General features: G+C 45.8%; 2 protein-coding genes and 1 pseudogene across 2 annotated transcripts in view; 2 read left to right on the forward strand and 1 right to left on the reverse strand.

Moving 5' to 3' along the window:
* LOC102973734 (cytochrome P450 2G1-like) overlaps positions 1 to 974 on the forward strand; it is a 9,950-nt gene extending 8,976 nt beyond the window's left edge. Inside the window, 1 exon segment of the mRNA XM_024132624.3 lies at positions 793 to 974. Within this exon segment, the coding sequence (XP_023988392.1) occupies positions 793 to 974 (182 nt within the window).
* Positions 1 to 25,621, reverse strand: part of LOC102978003 (cytochrome P450 2F5) — an 86,373-nt gene that overhangs the window by 44,941 nt on the left and 15,811 nt on the right.
* On the forward strand, positions 9,723 to 22,721 carry LOC102978568 (ras-related protein Rab-11A-like; annotated as a pseudogene).

Raw genomic sequence — 25,621 nt, forward strand, 5'->3', positions numbered from 1 at the left:
GCGGCTGGGCCCGTGAGCCATGGCCGCTGAGCCTGCGCGTCCGGAGCCCGTGCTCCGCAACGGGAGAGGCCACAACAGTGAGAGGCCCGCTTACCGCAAAAAAAAAAAAAAAAAGAAAAAAAAGAAAAGTAATAGCACTAAACAGCGGTCAGCATATTTTTTCCAAGGACCAAATAGAAAATATTTTAGGTTTTGCTGGCCATATGGTCTCTGTGTGAACTGTGCAATCTGCACTACTCAGCTCCACCATTGTACTACAAAAGCAACCATAGACATTCATACATAATGAGCATGTCTGGGGAATTCTCTGGTGGTCCAGTGGTTAGGACTCCGAGCTTCCACTGCATGGGGCCCGGGTTCGATCCCTTCTCGGGGAACTAAGATCCCGCAAGCCACACAGCGCCGCCAAAAAAAAAAAAAAAAAAAAAAAGAGCATATCTGTGATGGATGCCAAAGAAAACTATAGACATATAGACAATAAAATTTGAATTTTGCTTCAAATTCGTGGATCCTTTAGAACCATTCATTCCATGCTAGAATCTGTTGGAATTTGAGCCATCAGAGGAGTAGCTTCCACGTATTGAGCCCCTATAAGTGGAAGATCCTAGCAGAGCATTAACTATAGAAACCAGCTGCATCTTTATAATAACCCTAAAAAGTGGGTGTTATCATGACCCCAGAGATGCTGAGGAGGCAGCTGAGGCGGAGGGGTGGTGGGACCGGAACACTCTCGCTGCTCCCATTATCCCGTGCAGCTCTGACCCTCCCTCCCGCCCTCCTCTATGCCCACAGGAAAGCGCATCTGCCTGGGCGAGGCCATGGCCCGCATGGAAATCTTTCTCTGCTTCACCTCCATCCTTCAGAACTTCTCCCTACGCTCGCCGGTGCCACCCGCTGACATCGATGTCACGCCCAAGGTCTCGGGCTTTGGCAACATCTCACCGACCTATGAGCTCTGCCTCACGGCCCGCTGAGCGCCCCCTGTTGGATGTGGCAGGAACCGTCGGAGAACAGAGCCCTGCCCACGTGTCCACGCGCACCCAACCTCTTCATCTTCCTAAATTCTCACAAGGGTCCTAAGAGAAGGCACTATTACACTGTCAAGGGACACAGGTCAGCGAGGTTCACCCAGAAATAGGGAGCTGTGTATCTTCTACATCCAGCAGAAAAGCAATGCCCTGTCCAAGACTTTGGCAAAGGCTTGCAGATTTTAAGTTCATTTGCTCACCTCCAGCTAGGTTTCTGACTGTACCAAATTCTTGTTGTAGACTCCATACCTTTATGTTGTTCCTTTGACTTTTCCCTGATAAAGACCAAAGGCAGCCAATGAAGAATAAGCATAATAAAATTTTTCAATGGTATAGTGCATTAGAAAAGCAGAGTAGGGAAATGGGCTAGAGAATTCCAGAATTGGAATTTTCAGTTGGTGGCATGGGTGGTTTCACAAGGCAGTGAGAAGCAAGCTGTGCAGATATCTGGGAAGGGAGTGTTCCTGGCAGAACAATTCAGAAGAGCAGAGTCACAAGGCAGAAGACTATGTGTGTGTGCATCAATCCACAAGGAGACACGTGGCTGGAGTAGAGGAGGAAATGAGAGAGTAGGAGTGAATGAGATGAGGCAAAGGGTTAAAGGGCTGGATTGTGTGGGGCCTCGTGGCCTTTGGTGAGGACCTGAGCGAGATGGAGGTCTTTGGGAAGGTTGGTGAACATAGGGTGACATGTATCGACATGTTCTAAATGGCTCGCTCTAGTAATTATACAATGAATAAACTGAGGGAGGGAGGGAGGATAAAATCAAGGACCAATTAGGAAGCTACAACAAGCAGTGATGTTGGCTCAGACACTGCAGAACCAGTGGAGGTGGGGAGAAGATGATGATTTGGGATTTATTATGATGCATGAGCTTGCAGGGTTTGCTAATGTATTGAACACAGGGCATGAGTGAAAGACGGGTTTCAGGTATCACTCTAGGGATAACAGCTCATGTTTTATAACTTCTTTCTCAACATGACACCTCCCAGAGACTCCCAAGTCCCCTAACAGTCAAGGTTCCTATTTTTAATCAACGTAAAATGTCCTTGGCTACTTTAAGTAGAAAAGTCTGCTAGCTACTGGAAGGTGATTGGTTAGCTCACAAAATCAATAGGAATTCTGGAAAGCTAGGATAAGAATATGAGTAGGAAAAAAAAAAGAGCTGTGCCAGGAGAACATCAGCCAAGGTGATGACCAGAACCATCCAGCTAGGGGCAGCTGCTGCCACTGCCACCCCACCCAATCCCCAGGCATTGAACACTACTGCTTTGGGACTCTTGACCCATTGAAGCCACTGTGGACAACTTCCTAATTGTGTCTCTGTTTTTGTGTCACTTCCTCCAGCAAGAGTCAAAGTTCCCAGCAGGATGATCCAGTTAGCCAAGCCACAGTCAGAATGTGGTGAGGAAGAATTAATGGTACCCCTTCAGCTGCTGTGGTGGGAGACAAAGACTTTCCCCTGACGAAGAGTCACACAATATGGGATTGTCTAAAATTGGAAGAGTTTTGAGACTGGGTATGTGATAAAGAACAAATGCCATGATGGACAGTATGTAAATTGAGTCCTTCAGGAAACAGAGGTTTAGACAGAGCTGGGAGTGCATCATTTTATTGGGGGCTAATGTGTGGGAAAGACAAAAGAGGAAGAAAGCAGAGTGGGTCAGGAAAAGTCTTCAGACCAGGATACAGATCTGACACCCGTGAAAGGAAAGAAGGGAGGGAGAAGAGTTGGGCAGTGAGAGACTAGGACCACCATGGAGAGTCACCTAATGGGTACCTCTGTAGTGAAGATTGCTGTTAGGGGTGTCTCACGTTGGACAAGAAATGGCCATGCCTTGTACCCACCTTCACTTTTATTGATGAGGAGAGTCAATTAGAAACTTCCTAGAAATTCCAAGAGCTATAAGGCACCGTAGTCATTCAACGCACATCCCTATTCTAAATGGGGCCCTGTGGAAGGAACTGATGCCATAATGGCGACCAGGATAGATTCATTCAGTGACCACATGGGGCTCACAGTGAAGTGAAGAAGACAACATCTCTGGACAGTGACAGCAAGAGTAGCCAGGGCTCTGATGAAAGGACAGGATAGTGTCGAAGGCTATGATGGAAGAAGAGAAGCCCAGGGGTTTGGGGTGACACCAGATGGTATGAGCAAGTTTTGAGAGAGTTGATAGCCCTCTTATTTCCTTGGAGTAAATTCTTCTCAGAAATTAGGTGAATCAATTGTCTTGATACTTTCACTGGTAGGAAGAACACATCAGGATATATGAGTCAGAGAGGACATTTTCTTTACTTTTTTTTGGCTTTTAAAAAGGTTTTATTGGGATATAATTCACATGTCATAAAATTCACCCACTTAAAGTGTATAATTAAATGTTTTTTGATACATTCACAGATAGGTGCAATCATCACTGCAGTCGATTTTGGAACATTTTCATCACCTCAAAAATAAACCTCGAGCTTCCCTGGTGGCGCAGTGGTTGAGAGTCCGCCTGCCGATGCAGGGGACGCGGGGTCGTGCCCCGGTCCGGGAGGATCCCACATGCCTCGGAGCGGCTTTCAATTGTATGGATATACCATATTTTGCTTATCCATTTTTCTGTTAATGGATGTATTAGCTTGCTAAGACAGGTATTTTCCTAGGTACCATATCAAAGTATCACAAACTGAGTGGCTTTAAAAAAAAAACCAGAAACTTTGGCCATGGCTCAAGACTTGGCTCCTGAAAATAATCCCCACTGGCCTTCAAAGTCAAATGTTCTGGGGGCTCATCTTCCTGCTGCAGGACCCCCTGGCTGGGGAGCCCAATGTGGGGTTTGGAACCCCTCGGTCCTTGGCAGGAATCTCTACAATTGTAATTGTCCTCCTGTTTGTGGGTTGCCCACCTGGAGGTATAGGTCTTGACTATGCTGCATCTCTGCCCTTCCTACCCACGTCATTGTCGTTCCTTCCACGTCATTGTGGCTTCAGGTCTTTCTCATCAACAGTTGCTCTGTAAATAGTTGTAATTTTGGTGTGCCTGTGGGATGAGGTGTGCTCAGGGTCTTCCTGCTCTGCCATCTTGGCCACTTTAGCAGGTGTTCTATTAATAGCTGCTAAATAAATGAACCACGTGTCCAAATTTTTTTTTCCATTTCCCAGTCCTACTCTGAATAGTCTCTCCTCTTAAGAGCATAGCTTTTCTAACACTCTCTCCAATGAAAGTTATTCATTCAACCACCTCCAATGAGTCTCAGGGTCAGAATTAGGGTCAATACCTCTTATGTCTCAATACCATTTTGACATCCTTGAGCACAGATATAACAGGTGTTTTTAAATTTTTGTCTGCTAAATTCCAACATTAGGGTCATGCTAGGGTTGTTCTCCATCAATTTCCTTTTCTCTTGAGTGTGGTTATATTTTCCTGTATCTTCATATGCCTAGTAATTTTGGATTTTATCCTGGATATTGCAAGTGGTACATTGTAGAGACTCTGGATTCTGTTATGTTCTGCTGAAGAATATTGACTTATTTTGTTTTGTTTTCAGGGAGCAGTTAATTTGACTGAACTCAAAGGCTCAGCTCTGAAATCTTATTTCAGTTCTTTTAGCCTTGGCTGACACCGCTTGGAGTTTTCCAGCACATAAATAGTTCAACAATCAGTCAGAAATTTGGACAGAGTTTATACATAGAATTTGGGGCTCCCCCTCTCTGTCTCTCTCCTTTTTTGAGATTCTACCACCACTACCACCAGGTGTTTTAATCACCCTAAACTCTGTTCTCTGGTTCTTCAAGTCAGAAAAATTCCAATGTTTCTATCTGTGTTTTAGCCACCTCCACGGCACCTTCCAGGGCTTGCCTTCAGGCCAAAATGTATAATAAACAGGAAATTCTCTTCCTCTAGCTCCCTTCAGTATCTGCCTGCTTTATTCACTTTTCAGCAATTTCAGGGAATTGGGGTTTTTTAAAATGTTTTATTCTGAGTTTATAGTTGTTATTTTCAGGATACTTGTCCCTATAGAAGCTACTCACCCATAACCAGAATCAGAAACTCCTCAGAGCACGTCTAGAGTATGACCACTCCATCCACTTATAAAAATTCTTCCTTTTTTGAGTCTGCCTCCTTCTTCCCTGTCATCTAGCAAACTTTCCCCCGTCTCTCTACTCCAAGACCTGACATTCTTCTGAGAAGGAGCCACTTCAGTGGCCATGGGCATGAGCTGTCCAAACAATCAGACAAAAGGAAACTTGACTTTGTTCTCTTCTTTGGCCTTCTACTTCACTGCATTCCAGCCAACACTCCCACCAGCCCTACCCTAATCCTTGTCATCACTGAAATCTGAAACACAAACATGTCACTCCCTGACCAAACCCCTTGTTCTCTAGGCTCACTCACCATTTCACTGCCAATAGCCTGGGTGGTAACACTGGTTGAGCAGGTCTTTGATTAATGTTCCAAAGAATATAAAAAAATAAAAGGTCAAGTCTCCTCCCTATTAAGAGACCGTTTAAATATACATTTTTAACATTTTGGAATGCTTTGTTTCAGGCTTACAAGGAAGTTTTTCAAAAACCACAGGCTATCAAGGACAGTTTTCTGATGGTTCATAAAGAAGAAAAGGTGGAGCTTGGCAGTCTAGAGTGGTGGTGAAGAGCATGAAATTTAGAGTCAGTCACAGGAGGCCATGTTCAGGCTCTACCTTTATTGCCTGTGAAACCCAAAGCAACTCACTTCCAACTCTTTGGACCATACTTAACTCATTTGCAAAATGGGGATGAAAAAAGCGACACCATAGGCTTGCTATGAGGACTTTAATAAAATCACACTCATTAAAAACTTCACACAGTAAGATGCTAAGTTCAATGAATGATATCACTATTGCAGTACTAGTATTTAAATTTAAAACAAGAAGGCTAACTTAAGATTCTCATTTGGGGAATTCCCTGGCAGTGCAATGGTTAGGACTCCATGCTTTCACTGCCAAGGGTGTGGGTTCAGTTCCTGGTCAGAGAACTAAGATCCCACAAGCAAGCTGCACGGTGCGAAAAAAAAAAAAAAAAAAGAAAGAAAAAAAGATTCTCATTTGGAAATTTGTTGGAACTAGTTAGAGGTGGTGGTTTCTCAACACGGTGAATGTACCAAATGCTGCTGAACATTTTATGGTGTATAAATTTCACTTCAATTTTTTATTTTATTTTATTTTTTGTGGTATGCGGGCCTCACTCTGTTGTGGCCTCTCCCGTTGCGGGGCACAGGCTCCGGACGCGCAAGCTCAGCGGCCATGGCTCACGGGCCCAGCCGCTCCGCGGCATGTGGGATCCTCCCAGACCGGGGCGCGAACCCGGTTCCCCTGCATCGGCAGGCGGACGCGCAACCACTGCGCCACCAGGGAAGCCCTTCAATTTTTTAAAAAAAGATTCTCATTTGGACAGGGTCATACATTTCAGGCACACTTGTGGGCATGAGCCAGGTTTTTCCTAAGAGTTTTGGGTCAGGCTAGGGGGTAGAGGATAGAGAGTTAATTGATAAGGTTGGGACAGGGAGCAGTGAGGTGTTACTGTGAAATATACCTGTTCTGTTCCAACCATCTCACATATCCAAGACCTGGCTTGGACCGCCCTGCTCTCTTCCCTTACCTGTGAACTCATCCCACAAGACCCAGTTCAAATGACACCTCCTCTACCAGGCCTTCCCAATCCTCAACCCTAAGTAGTAATTTATTACTAATAATTACTAATTAAAACTAATGGCATCATTGAGGACTTTAATTTATCCAGGTCTGCTCTCCCACTAGTCTAAGAAATCCCTAAGAGCAGGGACTATGCCATAGTTCAACATGTCCAAAGTTGAGCTCGTTTTCTCTTGCCTCAGACCTGCTCTTGACCTGTGTCCCCAAACCAATAAACAACACTACCGTCTCTCCCCAACACTAGCCTCCTCCCTCACTGCAGCAAAGTCAACATATAACCAAGTAAGAATTAGTTCTTCCTTTCATATCTTTCTCCAGCCCACCCTCTCTCCCCATCCCCATGGTCCTGTCCTCTCTCACCTGTAGAAGTCACTTCCTCTTCTCTTGGCTTATGGTCTCATCTCCAAAAATCCGAAGAATCTTTCTGAAACACAAATCTGACCATTTTGTTCCCCTGCTTAAAAGCCTTCTGTGACTCCCCGTAGCTTCAGGACAGAGTCCAAACTCCCCCAACCCAGTTGCATATGGTCCACCAGATCGGACACCTGCTCATGGCTCCAGACTCACCAGTGAACATGGCCCCAGATCTCTGTGCTCTAACAAGCTCTCAACCATGCTCCACAGGCCTCTGGCCTTTATACAAGCTGATTCCTCTGCCTGGAACTCTCCCTCCCTACTCTCCCTATCCTTCCATGGAAAAATTCCTACTGAGCTCTCTAGTGGTTTACCCAGAACCTACAAGGTTGAATCAGGTGTCCCAGCCCTGAGCCCCGCCATCTTGACCTTGACCCCTCTGCCTGGGCCTCCTCATCCCAGCACTATCCATTCTGAGCTGTCATTGGCTGGTGACTGATCTGTCTCCCCCTCTGGAGTGAGCGCTCCATGAGGGCAGGTCCCAGGGCTGTCTTGGTCACCCCTGTGCCCTCAACATCACCCAGCACAAGCTGGCATGAAGTAGGGGGTTCAGTAAACACTGGTTGACAATGTTGGACCAGAGTCATAGGAGAGGAAAGGGGAGTTTTAAAGATTCAGTATCAGGGTCCTGGCCAGGAAAGACCACATCTTGGGGTGTGCTCCTTGACCGTCAGAACCTGTAGGGAAATGCATCTCGGTATGTGAGATCTGGGTACAGGGCCAGTTCAGAGTAGAGGCTGCTCTAACCACTCCCACTCGTCTCCATCAGATCAGCGAGCGCTGTGGCCCTGTGTTCACGGTCCACCTGGGGCCCTGGCGGGTCGTGGTGCTGGGTGGATATGACACTGTGACGGAGGCTCTGGTGGACCAGGCTGAGGAATTCAGTGGACGAGGCAAGCAGGCTAACTTCAGCTGGCTCTTCAAAGGCTATGGTGAGGGGGACCTCGGAGCGGGGCTGGAGCAGGGGGGTGTGGTCAGGCAGACTTGACGGCTTCGGTGCCCCCAGCCTTCGTCTCCTGACTTCCTCTGGCATTCTCTGTCCCCATCCCTGTTCATTTCCCCCCACCCCCCCACCCCCGTCTCTAATTTGTCTTAGCATTTCTTTTTTTTTTTTTTTTTTTTTTTTGCGGTACGCGGACCTCTCTCTCACTGTTGTGGCCTCTCCCGTTGCGGAGCACAGGCTCCGGACGCGCAGGCTCAGCGGCCATGGCTCGCGGGCCCAGCCGCTCCGCGGCACGTGGGATCTTCCCGGACCGGGGCACGAACCCGCGTCCCCTGCATCGGCAGGCGGACTCTCAACCGCTGCGCCACCAGGGAAGCCCTGTCTTCGCATTTCTGCATCTCTATTTCTCCCTGCCTCTCTCTCCTCTATCTCCCTGTTCTCTTTCACTAGATGTCTCTTCTTTCTCTGTATCTCTTAGAAGCTCTTGGGACTCCTGCTTTGGAACCCTGGTCCTCTATCTCCACATGCCTTGTTGTCTTTTTCTCCTTTTCAACTTCTGTGCTTCCGCAGGCTTCCCTCTCCTTCCCTCTCTCTCTTCTTTCTTAGTCTTAGAATCTCACTTTATTTCTGTTTCCAAATTCTCATGCCTCCATCTCCTGGTAACAGTCTCTCCTCCTCCCAGACCCTGTTTCTCTCTCCTTATTTTTCTCTCTTCTCCAGCTCAGTTTGAGAATCCTTCACAATTGTTATATCCGCCTCCCAGATCTCCAAGTATCTCACTTCCCCTCCTTCCCTCCTCTGTCTCTTTCTCTTCCTGTGAGTGTCCCTGTATCTCTCTTTTCTCGGTGTATCTTTCCTGCCTCTCTCCTTCTCATTCTGTTCTTGCAACTCGGCCTCTATCTCTTTCTGCGTTTCTCTGAGTTGTATGTCTCTCTCTGTCTCTGTCTCTCTCTTGCTCCCCGCCCACCCCCCTCCCTCCCTCCCTCCCCTGCTTCCTCCCACCCTCTTTCCCTCCCTCCCCAGCCCTCCCCTGCCCGCTCAATGTCCCACTCGCTCTCTCTCTGCCCACCTTGCTCTCGCTCTCCGGGCCAGGCGACTGGTCTGGGCCGACTCCTACGCTCCCTCGGCAGGCTTGGCGCTCGGCAGCTGGGAGCGCGCCGAGCAGCTGGGAGCGCGCCGAGCACCTCCGGCGCTTCTCCACCACCGCACTGCGGGACTTCGGCGTGGGCGAGCGCGCCGTCGAGGAGCGCATCCAGGGGGAGGCGGACCTCCTCATCGAGGCCTGCCGGGGCACGCGCGGTGAGTGGGGGGACCCCGGAGAGCGCGAGGAGGAGGAGGAGGAAGGCAGCCGGCACCGACACACGCATTCTGGCCCCGGAAGGGGTCCAGGCAAAGGACGTCCGGCCTCCCAGCTCTGGGGTCTGAGGCTGGAAGTCTGGCTCAGCACTTCCGTGCCCTCCTCAAATTCGCAGACTGGCATCAGACCGCCAAGCTGACTCTCCCCCAAATCCCTGTCTCTCCCCAACCCCACCCCATCCCCCAGGCGCCTTCCTCGATCCCACCTTCTTCCTGAGCCGAACCGTCTCCAGTGTCATCAGCTCCGTCGTCTTCGGGGGCCGCTTTGACTACGAGGACAAAGAGTTCCTGTCACTGCTGCGTATGATGCTGGGAAGCTTCCAGTTCACAGCTACGTCTACCGGCCAGGTAACCTGTCCCAGCCTGGCTCCACCATGCCTCTACCTCAACCTGCCAACTGCTCCTCCACACCAAGACAGGTGCCCCAAACTCCCATCCTCCAACAGACAGGATCCCCTCAAAACCAGCCCCCCACTCTTGGACAACTGAACAGTTGCACCAGAACCCGGGACAGGTGCCCAATACTCAGTCTCCAAGCACACCTGGATATCTCGAAAGATGCTCCCCCCACCAAAAAAAAAAAAAAAGAGTGAAACAAAATAGACACTGCGGGCAAGATACATGTGCTCAACCCAGCTTTCTCTTCTCACCAGCGCAAGTGTCCTCACCCCAACTTACCTTAATATCTAACAGATGCTCCCTTTTAAGATAGTCTATCTTTCCATCTGAATTTCTTAACACCTGGACAAGAGATCACCTCAGCCCACTTCCTGACTACCTGAACACCTGGTGCCGGAAAATTCAGCCCACCAAAATCATTTGTTATCTACACAGGTGTCCCAAACCAGCCCACTAGAATATCTAGACAGTGCCCCCTACCCAGCTCGCTTAAATATCTCAACATTTAGACAGGTACCCCAAACCAAGACCTCGAAACATGTAAACACCTGGACAGATTGTTCCCCAAACACCCACATAAGTGTCTTCCAGCCCAGCTCACTCAAATACCTACAGAAGTGCCCCCTATTGGCCCATTTGAATATATGAACACCTGAACAGGTATCTCCCCGCTTTAACACCTGCACAGCAGCCCCACTTTAATACCTTAACACCTGTACAGAAGCCCCCAATCCAGATTCCCTAAATATCCACACAGTTGTTTCCCACTGAGACCACCTGAATGCCTAAACACTTAGGTGACCCCCCCTTCCAAGTCCCACCTAAATAGCTAAGCACCTGGACAGGTGTCCCCCAACCCAACCTCACCTGAATATATGAACACCAGATGTATGCTCCAATCCAGCATCACCTGAACATCTGAAACCTGGATATGTGTCCCAGTCCATCTCACTTTAATTCTTGGACAGGGTCTCTCACACTTAACTCGTGTGAAAACTTAGATATCTATTCCCATCCAGCCCCATCGAAATACCTAAACATCTGGGTAGGTGCCTTTAACCCAGTGCCTTCCTTGCCCTGCGACAGGTCCGACTCCCATTGGGTCCTGAGCACTGACAGCTGTCCTTCCCTTCCCTTTTTCTCTCCCCACCCTCAGCTCTGTGAGATGTTCTACTCAGTGAAGAAACACCTGCCAGGGCCCCAGCAACAGGCATTTAAGGAGCTGCAGGGGCTGGAGGACTTCATAGCCAAGAAGGTGGAGCAGGACCAATGCACTCTGGATCCCAACTCCCCATGGAACCTCATCGACCCCTTCTTCATCCGCGTGCAGGAGGTACACGCCAGCAGCCAGTAAGGAGAGGTCCAAAGCCAAGCAGAGGGTAAGCAGGCTGGGGGCGGGGTGTGGAGAACAGAGACCCATTGAAATCACCCCCCATCCTAATAATTCTCATAATCCCCATTATAATTAACCATCACTGTTCCATCTACTGAGCCCTTGTCCACAGACAGGACTTGTGCATGCAAATCATAATAGCGAGCATTTCTACAACACTGCCACGTGCCAGGCACTAATTTAAGTGCTTTACGGTATCCACCTATTTAGCACGTATGACAGCTCTTGGAGTAGGCTCTCTATTATGACCCCGATTTTACAAATGAGGAAATTGAGGCCCAGAGAGTATAAGTGCCCAGTCTGAGGTCACACAGCGAGGAAGCAGTGGACCCTAGCTCAGACCCTTCTCTGACTCTAAGGCTGGTGCTTTTCACCACCGTGCACTCACCTTTCATTTCCTGCTATCAGATACACCTGCGTGGACAGGGGACCTGGCTTTACTATGCAACAGTGGAGCGTCCCCACCACCATCTGGATGTCAGTCTCCCTTCTATGCCCACCCAGCCTGAAGGGATCTCCCACCCACTCCCTGTGACCCCGCACCCCGTTCCCCTTAGAAGCTTCCCAGCCCCGTCCCACTCCTTCAAATACTTTCCCAACTACCGTGTCCCTTCCACCTTCCCACTCAGAGACTCCTGAATCCCATATCTCCCCAGACCTCTTGCCTCAGGGAATATGAACCCTATGTCCCCCCCCAAATTCTTGTCTCAAGAGACATAACCCCCTTGTTCCCCCAACCTCCTGCCTTGGGAGACATGAACTGCATGTCCATGAAACCTTCTGCCCCAGGAGACACAGAGCCCATGTTCCTCAAACTTCCCTTCTCAGGGGACACGAACCCCATGGCTGCCAAACTTCCTGTCTCGGGCCCATGAATCTCATGTCCCCCAAATCTCCTCCCTCAGAGGACCCCAACTCCCTCCTACCTCCCTTCACCTAGGTCACACAAACGCCCCCTCCACCCCCAGGTGCTTTCAGCACACCCATCCCCCACTCCACCTTATCAAAGTCCCCTCCCTCCTCCCAGCCAGGGCGCCAAAGTGTTCCCTATGCTGGGCTCCATGCTGAGAGACCCCAAGTTCTTCTCCAACCTGCGAGATTTCAACCCCCAGCACTTCCTGGATGAGAAGGGGCAGTTTAAGAAGAGTGATGCTTCTGTGCCCTTCTCCATCGGTAAGACACACTGCCAAGCCAACACCAGCTGGGGCCTCCTTCATCTCTAAGGTGTAACCTAGGATCTTTCTCCAACGTGGAAGTCCCTCTCACCATATACCCTGGAGCCAACCAGCTGCAACCCCCATAACTACCAAGAACCTGGGCCCAGGCAAAAGAAAAGGGATGATTGTACCCATTTCAGAGATGGGGAATATCATGGCCCAGAGTGAGTCAGAGACTTGTCCAAAGTCACTTAAATTCTTCAGATCCCTAGAAAGGCGATGGCACAGCAGCCATATTTGAGTGTGTATTTGAGGAGAAGGGGCACCTAAAGTTCCCATTGCTACAGCCCGTTTTGCTTCACCGCACCCCATGTTCTAGGGAAACAGGCTCAGAGAGGAGTAGCAACGTCTCTGAAAGTCTCTCAGGCCTCGATATTGCAGCCCGTCCTCCCTGGGAGAATACAGCTGGGGGTCGGTAGTGGGGTCAAGGTAGCAATGAAAACAAGTCTCACCTCCATGCCTCCCCCCTATTCCTTCAGGAAAGTGGTGCTGTTTCGGAGAAGGCCTGGCTAGAACGGAGCTCTTTCTCTTCCTCACCACCATCATGCAGAACTTCCGCTTCAAGTCCCCACAGTCGCCCCAGGACATCGACGTGTACCCCAAACACGTGGGCTTTGTCACCATCCCACAAAGCTACACCATGAGCTTCCTGCCCCTGTGAGCCGGGGCTGTGCCAGGGTGGGGCTGGTGGGAGGAGCAAATGGGGGAGGAAGGGGCGGGGCTAAGGATGGGGGGATGATGGACGGGGCTCAGGGGAAGGAAGAGGCAAGGTGGATAGGAGAGGAAGAAACAAACGGACTCTGTTCACCTTGCTAGAGGTGGGTTGAGAGGAAAAGAAACTTCATACTATACTTTGAATAGTAACAATAACAGATATTATTTATTGACCAAGTACACTGTGTCAGCTCTATGCTAAAAGCGTCATATACTCACCTCACTTAATGCTCACAAACCCATGTCACGGGGAACCGTATTCACGCCCATTTTACAGGTAACAAAGATGAGGTCCAGAGAGTTTAAGTCTCTATCTGAGGTCCCACAGAACACAAGTAAGTACTCAGCAAGTACATGAACACAGATCTGTACAGGGACGGCCATACTTAGCCCACAGTCGTTTAGGGAGATTCTTTTTTTTTTTTTTTTTTTTTTTTTTTTGCGGTATGCAGGCCTCTCACTGTTGTGGCCTCTCCCGTTGCGGAGCACAGGCTCCGGACGCGCAGGCTCAGCGGCCATGGCTCATGGGCCCAGCCGCTCCGCGGCATGTGGGATCTTCCCGGACCGGGGCACGGCCCCGCGTCCCCTGCACCGGCAGGCGGAGTCTCAACCACTGCACCACCAGGGAAGCCCTAGGGAGATTCTTAAAAAGCACCCCTTCCTCAAGTGAAAAAAACAACAACTTATCATACTATTACACAACCTGAACGGCTCTCTCCAGGAGATTTCTTCCAGAGCCCTGACAGGCAGCTGACCTGGCTTCACTACACACTTGCCCACACCCTGGCCCTCTCGTGCACACTTTGGATGCCAGAGCATATTTCGCGCCCACCACCAGATAAGGCTGCTGTGTCCGATCAGAGTCAGACCTGGGGACAGGAGTCCGACTTCTTAATGAAACGGGTGGGAGAGAGAAACACTTTCAGAGAAAATGCCAGAAGTTTGGTAGCAGCACAGCCATGTCTGTGTGTGTGCGTGTGTGTGCGCTTGTGTTCATGCAGGCGTTCGAGTATATGACTGCATGTTCTCCTGAGTGTATACAAGAAGTCATATTTCCTATGAGTTTCTGAAGGTGGGGCTCTCTCTGGTGGATATGGGATCTGTGAGAGTCTGAATCACCTGCTTACTCTCAGATAAGTTAGCGTATGTTCCCTTAGAAGTGGCATCCTTCAGCATTGCCCAATCTGAACATTCACACACATCAGCTTTAGATCTTTGTGTTAGATCTAGAGTTAGATCTAACCTTAGCTCTAAATGCTACACAGATCCCCGCATCCACAAAACCTGCCACACTTGAAGGACCAGTGATTGAGGTCAAGTGAGGGGAAATCTGGTCCTTTGAACCCTGCGAGTTTCATAACAGGCTATGATTCTCAAGTTTCTCAATTTCCATGATCTGTGTTTGGCAACTTGGTTTCCACAGATTGGCTGCTTCCTACTCATTGGAGGGAAATAAGGATCCACAGGGTCACACTCTTTATCATTACAAACACACTATTTAACAATCCAGAGTCAGAATCAAACTTTATCCATCCCTGTGCATGTCACTTTAAGAGGTTTCTAGAAACCTCACCTGGGGGAATCTTAGAATTGTGGCATAACTAAACGGTTGAATCTTGGAACAGCAGAGTCCACAATTCATAATCTTGGAATCTCGGATTCCCAGAACCTTAGACTCAGAAAATTTGAATTACTGATGCTTGGAACTCTTGATGCTTAGAATTTTAGCATCAGAGTTTCCTTTGCCCACATCCTTGGGAGCTGCATTCCCAGCCCCTCTGGTGGCAAACGTCAGATCTCCAAGCTGAAAGTTCCTTCTGAGAAAGAGTCAAGAGAGGAAAGGAGGGGCTGGAACTAGCTGGGTTCTGCCAATGAGGCATATCTCCAGGGGAAGATAGAGTGGCTAGTAAGTCTTTGCCCAGCAAGAAGGGAGACGAGAGGGAAGAGAGAATAAGTATTAATCTCCAGAGTCCTCAAACTTACACCTGAAAAAGAAAAAGCAGGAGTCCATCAAGGCATTACCAAAGGTGCCAAGAGAAGTCACATTCTAGCCACCAATGCCTCGAACTCACCTGTCCAGATAGGGCAGTCTCAGCTTTGTTGCTCTGGAAGAGCCAGTGACCCAGCCCAGCAAAGAGACAATGCTGGGGCGGAGATGTTAACAGGAGCCCTGGATTCTGGTCCAGGCTTTGCTGCTAACTCTTTGGGCCTTCCTGAGTCTCTCATCTGTCTCCTTCCTCACAGGAATTATTTGAAGATTGAAACATAGCCTGGTGTCGAGCTTTAAAACTCAATGGCTGCAGGAATGGGAGGATGACAGTGGTGATGTTTCTGGGTAGCTTGTTTTTCACTACTCTCTTCTACCAAAACAAGAATCCTGCTCTTGACATAATGACAGGCATAAGTAGCATGTGTGGAGTGCCTGCTATGTGCCAGGCACTGTGCTGAGCCCCTTGTATGAGTTTCCTAGAACTGCCAGACCAAAGTATCACAAGCTGGGTGGCTTACACCAACAGAAATGTATTGTCTCAGAGTTCTGCAAGCTAGATCCAAAATCAAGGTGTCAGTGGGGCCAAGCTCCCTCTGAAACCTGTAGGGGAATCCTTCGTTGCCTCTTCTTAGCTTCTGGTGGTTTGCAGCTCTTGGTCTTTGGAGTTGCTTGGCTTGCAGCTGTGTAATTCCAAACTCTGCCTTTGTCATCACATGGTGTCGTCCCTGTGTTTGTCTCTCTTCACGTGGCCATCTTTGTTTTTTTTTAATTTTATTGGAGTATAGTTGATTTACAATGTTGTGTTAGTTTCAGGTGTAGAAAAAAGTGAATCAGTTATGCATATACATATATCCACTCTTTTTTAGATTCTTTCCCCATATAGGCCATTACAGAGTATCGAATAGAGTTCCCTGTGCTACACAGTAGGTCCTAATTAGTTATCTATTTTACATACAGTAGTGTGTATATGTCAATCCCAATCTCCCAATTTATCCCTCTCCCCTTTTCCCCCTGGTAACCATAAGTTTCTTTTCTACATCTGTGACTCTATTTCTGTTTTGTAAATAAGTTCATTTGTACCATTTTTTTTAGATTCCACATATAAGCGATATCATATGATATTTGTCTTTCTCTGTATGACTTAGTTCACTTAGTATGATCATCTCTACGTCCATCCATGTTGCTACAAATGACATTATTTTGTTCTTTTTTACTGGTCATCTTTTTATAAGCATACCAGTCATACTCCAGGATGACTTCATCTTAACTAATTATATCTTCAGTGATTCTTTTTCCAAATAAGATCACATTCTGAGGTACTGGGAGTTCCGACTGTAGAGTACCTTCTTGACAGTTCAATCCATAACACCACTTATGCATGCACTCATTCAACCAAATAAAGTGTCTGCGAGGTGAGTCTATGATGATCCTTGTTACAAATGAGCACACGGACTCAGAGGAAGGTTCAAGAATCTGCCTAGGGCTTCCCTGGTGGCGCGGTGGTTAAGAATCCGCCTGCCAATTCAGGGGACACGGGTTCGAGCCCTGGTCCGGGAAGATCCCACATGCCACAGAGCTACTAAGCCCATGCGCCACAACCACTGAGCCTGTGCTGTAGAGCCCGTGCTCCGCCACAAGAGAAGCCACTGCAACGAGAAGCCCGTGCACCGCAACGAAGACCCAACACAGCCAAAAATAAAATAAATAAATTTATTTTTTTTTAAAAAAAGACATTCTTGTCTACAAAAAAAGAGAATCTGCTCAAAGTAACACAGTTAGGACATGACAAAGGCAGATTTGGATGAAAGACAGTTGGATTCCAGTGTGCCTCTCTTGAGGTTCCAGAGATGATTCAGATGGGGCCCCTGCCCTCAGAGGAACTCTGGAGGAGGGGGTGTGATTCTCAGAAGAAATGTTTTGGAAAAAGGAGGTAGAGGGATGGGAATTTAGATGTCACATCACCCCTGACTCAAACTCAGGATGTTCCACATGTGGCTGCTCCCAGGACGCATGAAAACCTGTACGCACACGTGCACACAGATGTCTGTATAGCTGGAGCAGTGCTTTTTTACTCATGAGAGGCACTCTGATATTTTGTCTTCTCTTCTCTTTTGTTTTATTATTTTTTAAATGCTTGTTGCAGCCCGTCGGGCTGCTCATGAATCATTAATGGGTTATGACCTGCAGTTTGAGGAACAAAAGCTTAAAGGAGAAATTCCAAACTCCCTGGGCTAGTCTCCAAGACACTTTCTAGCCTGCGCTCTGCCCTCCTCTCCCAATCTCGTTTCTCATCACATGTCACTAAACGGATCCTATTCCCCAAGCTCACCAAACTTCTATTACTGTGCATGGATTATTTATGTCTCCAGGCATTTGCACTGACCGTTTCCTCAGCCTAGAATGCTTTTTCTGCCCTTTCCGCTGAAGTGAAGGACTGTTGCTGTGGTAATATTCACAGAATAACAAGCAAACAGGAAGGAAAGAACCCCTTGTTCCTCTACCAAGATTCCATTCTCCCCCTAATGGTCCATCAGGATCCAGCAGGAAATGGAGAAAAAATGGTTCACAGGGTTCCCAAAAAGTTACCACAAAACAAAGTATTAAAACGTGGCTTTTACATTAAAAGTGATTTTTTTTTAAATTCTCATTACAAGAAAAAAATTCTACGTATGACAGATGTTAACTAGACTTACTGTGGTGATCATTTCACAAAATATACAAATCATTATGTTGTACACCTGAATCTAATATAATGTATGTCAATTATACCTCAGTTTTAAAAAACTTTTCTTCCCATTTGCTATTGAAAAGATCAGTTCCAGTTATATGGAAAATCCATTTATTTGTAATACCTACATTCTCTGACAATGCCAGGAGGAAAAAAACAAAAAACAAAAAAAAAAACCCATGAGGCTTTGGGACTTCCCTCGTGGTCCAGTGGTTAAGAATCTGCCTTCCAATGCAGGGCACGCATGTTCGATCCCTGGTCGGGGAACTAAGATCCCACATATCGAGGGGCAACTAAGCCAGCGCACCCCAACTTCTGAGCCCGTGCACTCTGGAGCCCGCACGCTGCAACGAAGAGCCCACTCACTGCAACAAAAGATCCCGAGTGCCGCAACTAAGACCCAACACAGCCAAATAAATAAATTAAAAAGGAGGCTTTGACGTGTAATATCCAACACAGTGTAGCATCCTTCTCCACAATCTGTTCCAGAAAACAGAAAATAAGGAAACAATTCTCAACTTTTTCTATGAAGCCAGCATTTCCCTGATGCCAAAACAAGACAATGATAGTACAGAAAAGAAAGTTACAGACCAATATCCCTCATGAATATAGATACAAAAATTCTCAACAAAATATTAGCAAATTAAATCCATCAATATATAAAAAGAGTAATACACCAAGTGAGGTTTATTCTCAGGGTAGAAGGCTGGATCAACATTCAAAAATAAATGTTGAGGGAACATCCATGGTGGTGCAGTGGTTAAGACTCTGAGCTCCCATTTCAGGGGGCCAGGGTTCGACCCCTGGTCAGGGAACTAGATCCCACATGCATGCCACAACTAAGAGCTCAAATGCCACAACTAAGGAGCCTGTGTGGCGCAACTAGGGAGTTGGCAAGCTGCAACTAAGGAGCCGGCCTGACGCAACAAAGACCCAGCACAACCAAATTAATTAATTAATTAATTAATTAATTAATTAATTAAATGTTGACAAAGGATCAAATGCAATTCAATGGAGAAAATACAGTCTTTTCAACAAATGATGCCAGAACAACTGAATATCCCCACGGAAAAAAGAAACGAATCTAGACACAGCCCTGACACCTTCCACAAAAATTAACTCAAAATGGATCAAGGATCTAAATGTAGAATGAAAAAGAAGAAAAGTTTTAGAAGATAACATAGAAAACCTAAGTGACCTTGGGTTTGACCGTGACTTCTCAGATACAACACCAAATGTACTTTCCAATTGATAAGTTGGACTACATTAAAAATCAAAACTTCTGGGACTTCCCTGGTGGTGCAGTGGTTAAGAATCCTCCTGCCAATGCAGGGGACACGGGTTCAATCCCTGATCCAGGAAGATCCCACATGCCACGGAGCAACTAAGCTCGTGAGCCACAACTACTGAGCCTGCGCTCTAGAGCCTGCAAGCCACAACAACTGAAGCCCGCGGGCCTAGAGCCCGTGCTCCGAAACAAGAGAAGCCACCGCAACGAGAAGCCCGTGCACCGAAAGAGGACCCGACCAGCCAAAAATAAATAAATAATTTTTTAAAAAAATCGTAACTTCTGTTCTGCAAAGGACAGTTAAGAGAATGAAAAATACAAGCTATGGACTGGGACGAGCCCTGGTCCAGGAAGATCCCACATGCCACGGAGCAACTAAGCTCGTGAGCCACAACTACTGAGCCTGCGCTCTAGAGCCTGCAAGCCACAACAACTGAAGCCCGCGGGCCTAGAGCCCGTGCTCCGAAACAAGAGAAGCCACCGCAACGAGAAGCCCGTGCACCGAAAGAGGACCCGACCAGCCAAAAATAAATAAATAATTTTTTAAAAAAATCGTAACTTCTGTTCTGCAAAGGACAGTTAAGAGAATGAAAAATACAAGCTATGGACTGGGAGCAAACATTTGCAAAGCATATATCTGATAAAGGACTTGTATCCAAAATACACAAAAAAAGACATAAACTCAGCAATAAGAAAAAAAAAACAATTTTAAAATGGGCATAGGATCTGAACAGACCCCTCACCAAAGAAGATATACACATAGCTAATAAGGGTATGAAAAAATACTTAACATCATATTTCATTAGGGAATTAACAAATTTAAAAAATACTGAGATATCCACTACACACCTATTGAACGGCTAAAATCCCAAACACTGACAAGGCCAAGGGTTGACAAGCACGTGGATAAGCAGGAACTCTCATTCATCACTGGTGGGAATGCAAAATGGTACAGCCACTTTGGAGGACAATTTGGCAGCTTCTTACAAAGCTAAACATTGTCTATCTTAGGACTCAGCAATCGTGCTCTTTGGTATTTACCCAAATGAGTTAATGAATTTCCTATTCTTGAACTTCCTTGAAATCATCAAGTCCCAGCTCCTTTTTGCTTAATATTTCTTTCCTCAATTTATCTCTGCCCTCTCTCATTTTACTATAAGAAGTGAGAAGAAACCAGATCACCTCTTCAACACTTTGCTTGGAAATATCCTCAGCTAAATATCCAGGTTCATTGTTTACAAGTTCTGCTTTCCATACAACTGTAATACCCAATTCAGCTAAGCTTTCTGCCACTATATAATAAGGATCCTCTTTCCTCCAATTTCAAAAAACATATTCCTCATTTCCTTCTGAGTCCTCACCAACAGTGTTTTTAACATCCATATTTCTACCAACAATCTGTTTAAGGCAATCTAGGCATTTTCTATCATGTGCCTCAAAATTCTTCCAGCCTCTACTCATTACACAGTTCCAAAGTCACCCACATTTTTAGGTATTTGTTACAGTGGCACCTCACTTCTAGTACCAAGATCTGTACTAGTGTCCTATGGCGACTACAACACATTACCACACACTTGGTGTCTTAAAACAACAGAAATTAATTTTCTCCAAGTTCTGGAGGCCTAAAGTCTAAAATCAATTTTGCTGGGATGAATCAAGTTTTCAGCAGGCTATTAAAGATGGGGGGAGGATCTGAGTACAAAGGGAAGCACAAGCAACTCTTTGGGATGTTGGAATTATTCTGCATCCTGTCTGCAAAGTTTATAAGAAGCTATGTAAAACCTCACTGTAAAGAGGGAGTTTTACAGTATGTAAAAATAGGGTATTTTTTTTAAGAGGAATTCGAATTTTTTTAAAGAGTGAACCAACAACAATGTCCTACTGTATAGCCAGGAAATTATATTCAATATCTTGTAATAACCTATAATGAAAAAGAATCTGAAAAAATATATATATATATATATAACGGAATCACTTTGCTGTGCACCTGAAACTAACACAACATTGCAAACCAACTATACTTCCATTTTTCAAAATTAATTAATTAATTTTTTAAAAGAGTGAGCCAAGGGACTTCCCTGGTGGTGCAGTGGATAAGACTCCATGCTACCAATGCAGGGGCCCCGGGTTCAATCCCTGGTCAGGGAACTAGATCCCACATGCATGCCACAACTAAGAGTTCGCATGCCACAACTAAGAGTTCGCATGCCACAACTAAGGAACCTGCCTGCCACAACTAAGACCCGGTGCAACCAAATAAGAAAAAAAAAAAAAAAAGAAAAGAAAAGAAAAAAAAAGAGTGAGCCAAGTCTATAGGCAGATTTATGGAGGAAAAAAAAAAACCTAGCCGCAGGTAACCTGAAATGTCCTGTTAGTTTTAGGCTACTCTGAACAGTCATGTTACATTTAATAATCTTATCCATAAAGTCTTAAACATGAAGCCTCATGAAACTGTGAGACAACAGACACTGGAAATTGAAAGGGCTTTCTGCAAAACCCACTTCTTCAGAGCTTATGGAAGCCGAAGGCTAGGCTTTGATACAGTGCCACATTAAATGTCTAATGAAAAAGGCTTTGCTTTCCAAAGGATTAAAAAATGTACTGGAAAAAATGCACAAGAAAACATCAAGCAAATCCTAGTTGAGATCTGGACAATTTCCAAAACAGCTATTCTATGCTACTCAAAATGTCAAGGTTGGGAATTCCCTGGTGGTCCAGTGGTTAGGACACCCGCTTTCATTGCCAAGGGCCTGGGTTCAATCCCTGGTCGGGTAACTAAGATCCCTCAACTCCCGCGGCGTGGCCAAAAAAGAGACAAAAGTGGCTTTACCCAGTCCAGCAGCTGAAGCTGGGTGCTAGGGTTACCCCTGCAGCAACGGCCCCTGGTCCCACCGATACCACTGCTGCTCCCGTCCCTTCGCTTCAGTGTGTACCCGCAACAATGAGTACAACTACCCCGTCAGAGTTGTCATTATTGGAGATTCTGGTGTTTGAAAGAGTAATCTCCTCTCTTGATTTACTCCAAATGGGTTTAATCTTGAAAGCAAGAACACCATTGGAATAGAGTTTGCAACAAGAAGCATCCGGGTCTATGGGAAAACAATAAAGGCACAGATATGGGACACAGCAGGGCAAGAGCTATACCGAGCTATCACATCAGCACACTATCGTGGCGCTGTAGGTGCCTTATTGGTCTATGATATTGCTAAACATCTCACATATGAAAATGTAGAGTGATGGCTGACGAAACCAAGAGATCACACTGATAATGACGTTGTTACCATGTTTGTGGGCAAGAAGAGTGATTTGCGTCATTTCAGGGCAGTTCCTACAGATGAAGCAAGAACTTTTGCAGAAAAGAATGGTTTATCATTCACTGAGACATCTGCTCTAGACTCTACAAATGTAGAAGTTACTTTTCAGACAATCTTGACAGAGATATACCACATTGTTTCCCAGAAGAAAATGTCAGACAGACGTGAAAATGACATGTTCCCAAGCAACAATGTGATTCCTTTTCTTGTTCCACCAACCACTGAAAACAAGCCAAAGGTGCAGTGCTGTCAGAACACGTAAGGTGTTTCTCTTCTCCCCTGGAGGGCTATGTATAGTCCAATTCCCAGGTCTGAGATTTAAATATATTTGTAATTCTTGTGGTCTATGACAACAACAACAAAAAGACAAAAGTGGAGAATCTATTCCATGTTAAAGAAAATCAAAGAGGCTACAACTACATATAATGCATAGTCACAGATTGGATCCTGAACTGAAGGAAAGGGGCAATTGCTACAAAAGGCAGTGTTGGGACAATTGATGAACATTTAATACAGGCTGTAAATTTGATAAATTATTGAATCAGTGCTAAAATTTCTGATATATAAATATGGATATAGATATGGAGAAACAGAGAGAACACTCAAGGGAATGACTATACCCTGCACAACATATGGACCCATCAGGTGATTGCTCATGAAAGAGCTATCTTTAGAAAGGAAGAGAGAGAGAGGGAGAAGGAGGAAAGTAGTCATTAGGTGGCATGCTGAGGTCCACCCTCCTAAGAGCAGACTGCTCACCAGGACCCTTAAATACCTCTGCTGCTGCCCATTCCTCTGTTGCAACAAAGATCTTGATCCTCAGGGTTACAGGGGAAAACATTTGTGGAAACACCGTGGCACAGTGAAGGGGTTCATGCAAGTTTGACTTAAGCCTTACAAAGTAACTATCAACATGGGAGATGACCCTAACCCTGAAAATACTGATTCGAAGGTCTCTGGAATAAGAAATGTATAAATACGAGTAGAGTAGAGATATCCACCGCCTCCCCGGAAGTATATCCAGTGAGAAAAAGAAAGAAAGAAAGAAAGAAAGAAAGAAAGAAAGAAAGAGAGAGAGAGAGAGAGAGAAAGGAAAGAAGGAAGGAAGGAAGAAAGAAAGAAAGGGGGAGGGAGGGAGGAAGGAAGAGGAAGAGAGGGAGGAGAGAAGGTGGGGGGATAGAGAGAGAGCGAGGGCTATGAATACAGGGAGAGAAAACAAAACAAAACGAAAACTAGAGAAAGAAGTCCCCAATTTGACCTAATTGCAAATCCAAGATTTACTGAAAGAATTTATACATTCAAAAGATTAAAGGGACTGAAGAGCTTTTGTGCCTTTACACACAGATTCCAAATTAACTTTAACATGTGCTGAAATGTGCCAATTGGCAAGGCTTTGTTATCGTAATCAATACAAGGGCTCAAATTACAGTTACACCTGGAGACCCCACTAAATTTATACAAGATACTCCCTATAATCTTAAGGGAGTTGCTGAATATAAAGTGAAAGACCAACAGGAATGCCCATATTAGCCATTGGAACTATTGCCTTGCTTAAATTCCCCATGGTCATAGCACTCATTACTCTAAAATATGCCATAGTGGGCACAGATAATCGGGTACAACAAAGATTATACACCAATAAGTTGGATAACCTAAAAGAAATAGACAAATTCCTAGAAACATTCAACCTACCTAGACAGACTGAATCATGAAGAAACAGAGAATATGAACAAATCTATATCTAGTAAGGAGATTGAATTAGTAATCAAAAACTTCCCAACAAAGAAAGCCCAGGACAAGATTGCTTCATTGGTGAATTCTACCAAATATTTAAAGAAGAATTAATGCCAATCTTTCTCAAACTCTTCCCAAAAAATTGAAGAGGAATTTTTCAGTATTTTGAACATCAGTGTTAGCAATATCTTACTGGATATGTCTCCTCAGGCAAGGGAAACAAAAGCAAAAATAAACAAATGGGACTACATAAAACTCAAAAGCTTCTGCACAGTAAAGGAAATGATCAACAAGAACAACCAAACAGAGACAACCTACTGAATAGGGGAAGATATTTGCAAATCATATATCTGAAAAGGAGTGACTATCCAAAATATATAGAGAATGCTTACAACTAACAATAAAAAAAATGTTTTTAATGGGTAGAAGAGGGACTTCCCTGGTGGTCCAGTGGTAAAGAATCTGCCTTCCAATGCAGGGGACATGAGTTCAATTCCTGGTTGGGGAACAAAGATCCCACATGCCGAGAGGCAACTAAGCCCTCACGCCACAACTACTGAGCCTGCACGCCTCAACTAGAGAGAGAAAACCTGCATGCCACTACTAGAGAGAAACCCACACGCTGCAATGAAGAGCCCACACACTGCAACAAAAAGATCCTGCATGCCTCAACAAAGATCCTGCATGCCACAATGAAGACCTGATGCAGCCAAAAATAATAATAATAATAAATAAATTTTAAAAATGGGTAGAAGAGCTGAATAGACATTTTTCCAAAGAAGACATACAGATGTCCAAAAGGCACTCAAAAAGATGGAAGACAGTATTTGTTAATAATGTTCATACTACCTAAAGTGATCTATGGACTCTATGCAATGCCTATCAAAATTCCAATAGCATTTTTCACAAAAATAGAAAAAACAATCCTAAAATTGTATGGAACCACAAAAGACCCTGATAGTAAAAGCATCTTGAGAAAGAAGAACTTAGCTGGAAGCATCTTGACAAGGAAGAACCTAACTGGAGGTATCATACGTCCTGATTTTGATGCCAAAATCTCAGCTTCTGTACACCAGTGCCAAATCAAATCTCAGAGACAGAGTTTTGGGTGAAGTAGAAAAGAATAGCTTTATTGCTTTGCCAGGCAAAGGGGGACACAGTGGTCTCCTGCCCTCTAAAACTGTGTTCCAACCTGGGAGGATTTGATGAAGAGTTTTATAGCAATAGTTCAAGGGTGGGTCGCTGATAAGATTAGGGTGTGCGCAGGGCCTGCACTCCTTTAATCTCATCTCAGGTAATCTTCTTGATGAGCGTCTCTGGTTCCTTTAGTCTAACCTCAGGAGGTCTTCTCTGGTATGGAGAATAGTGACATCTTCCATTTGTTTGGTTTTAATTCTATAAAAGGGTCTAAATATATTGCTATGTGTG

This window comes from Physeter macrocephalus, chromosome 17 (assembly GCF_002837175.3).
Source record: "Physeter macrocephalus isolate SW-GA chromosome 17, ASM283717v5, whole genome shotgun sequence".
In the NCBI taxonomy this organism is placed as follows: Eukaryota; Metazoa; Chordata; class Mammalia; order Artiodactyla; family Physeteridae; genus Physeter; species Physeter macrocephalus.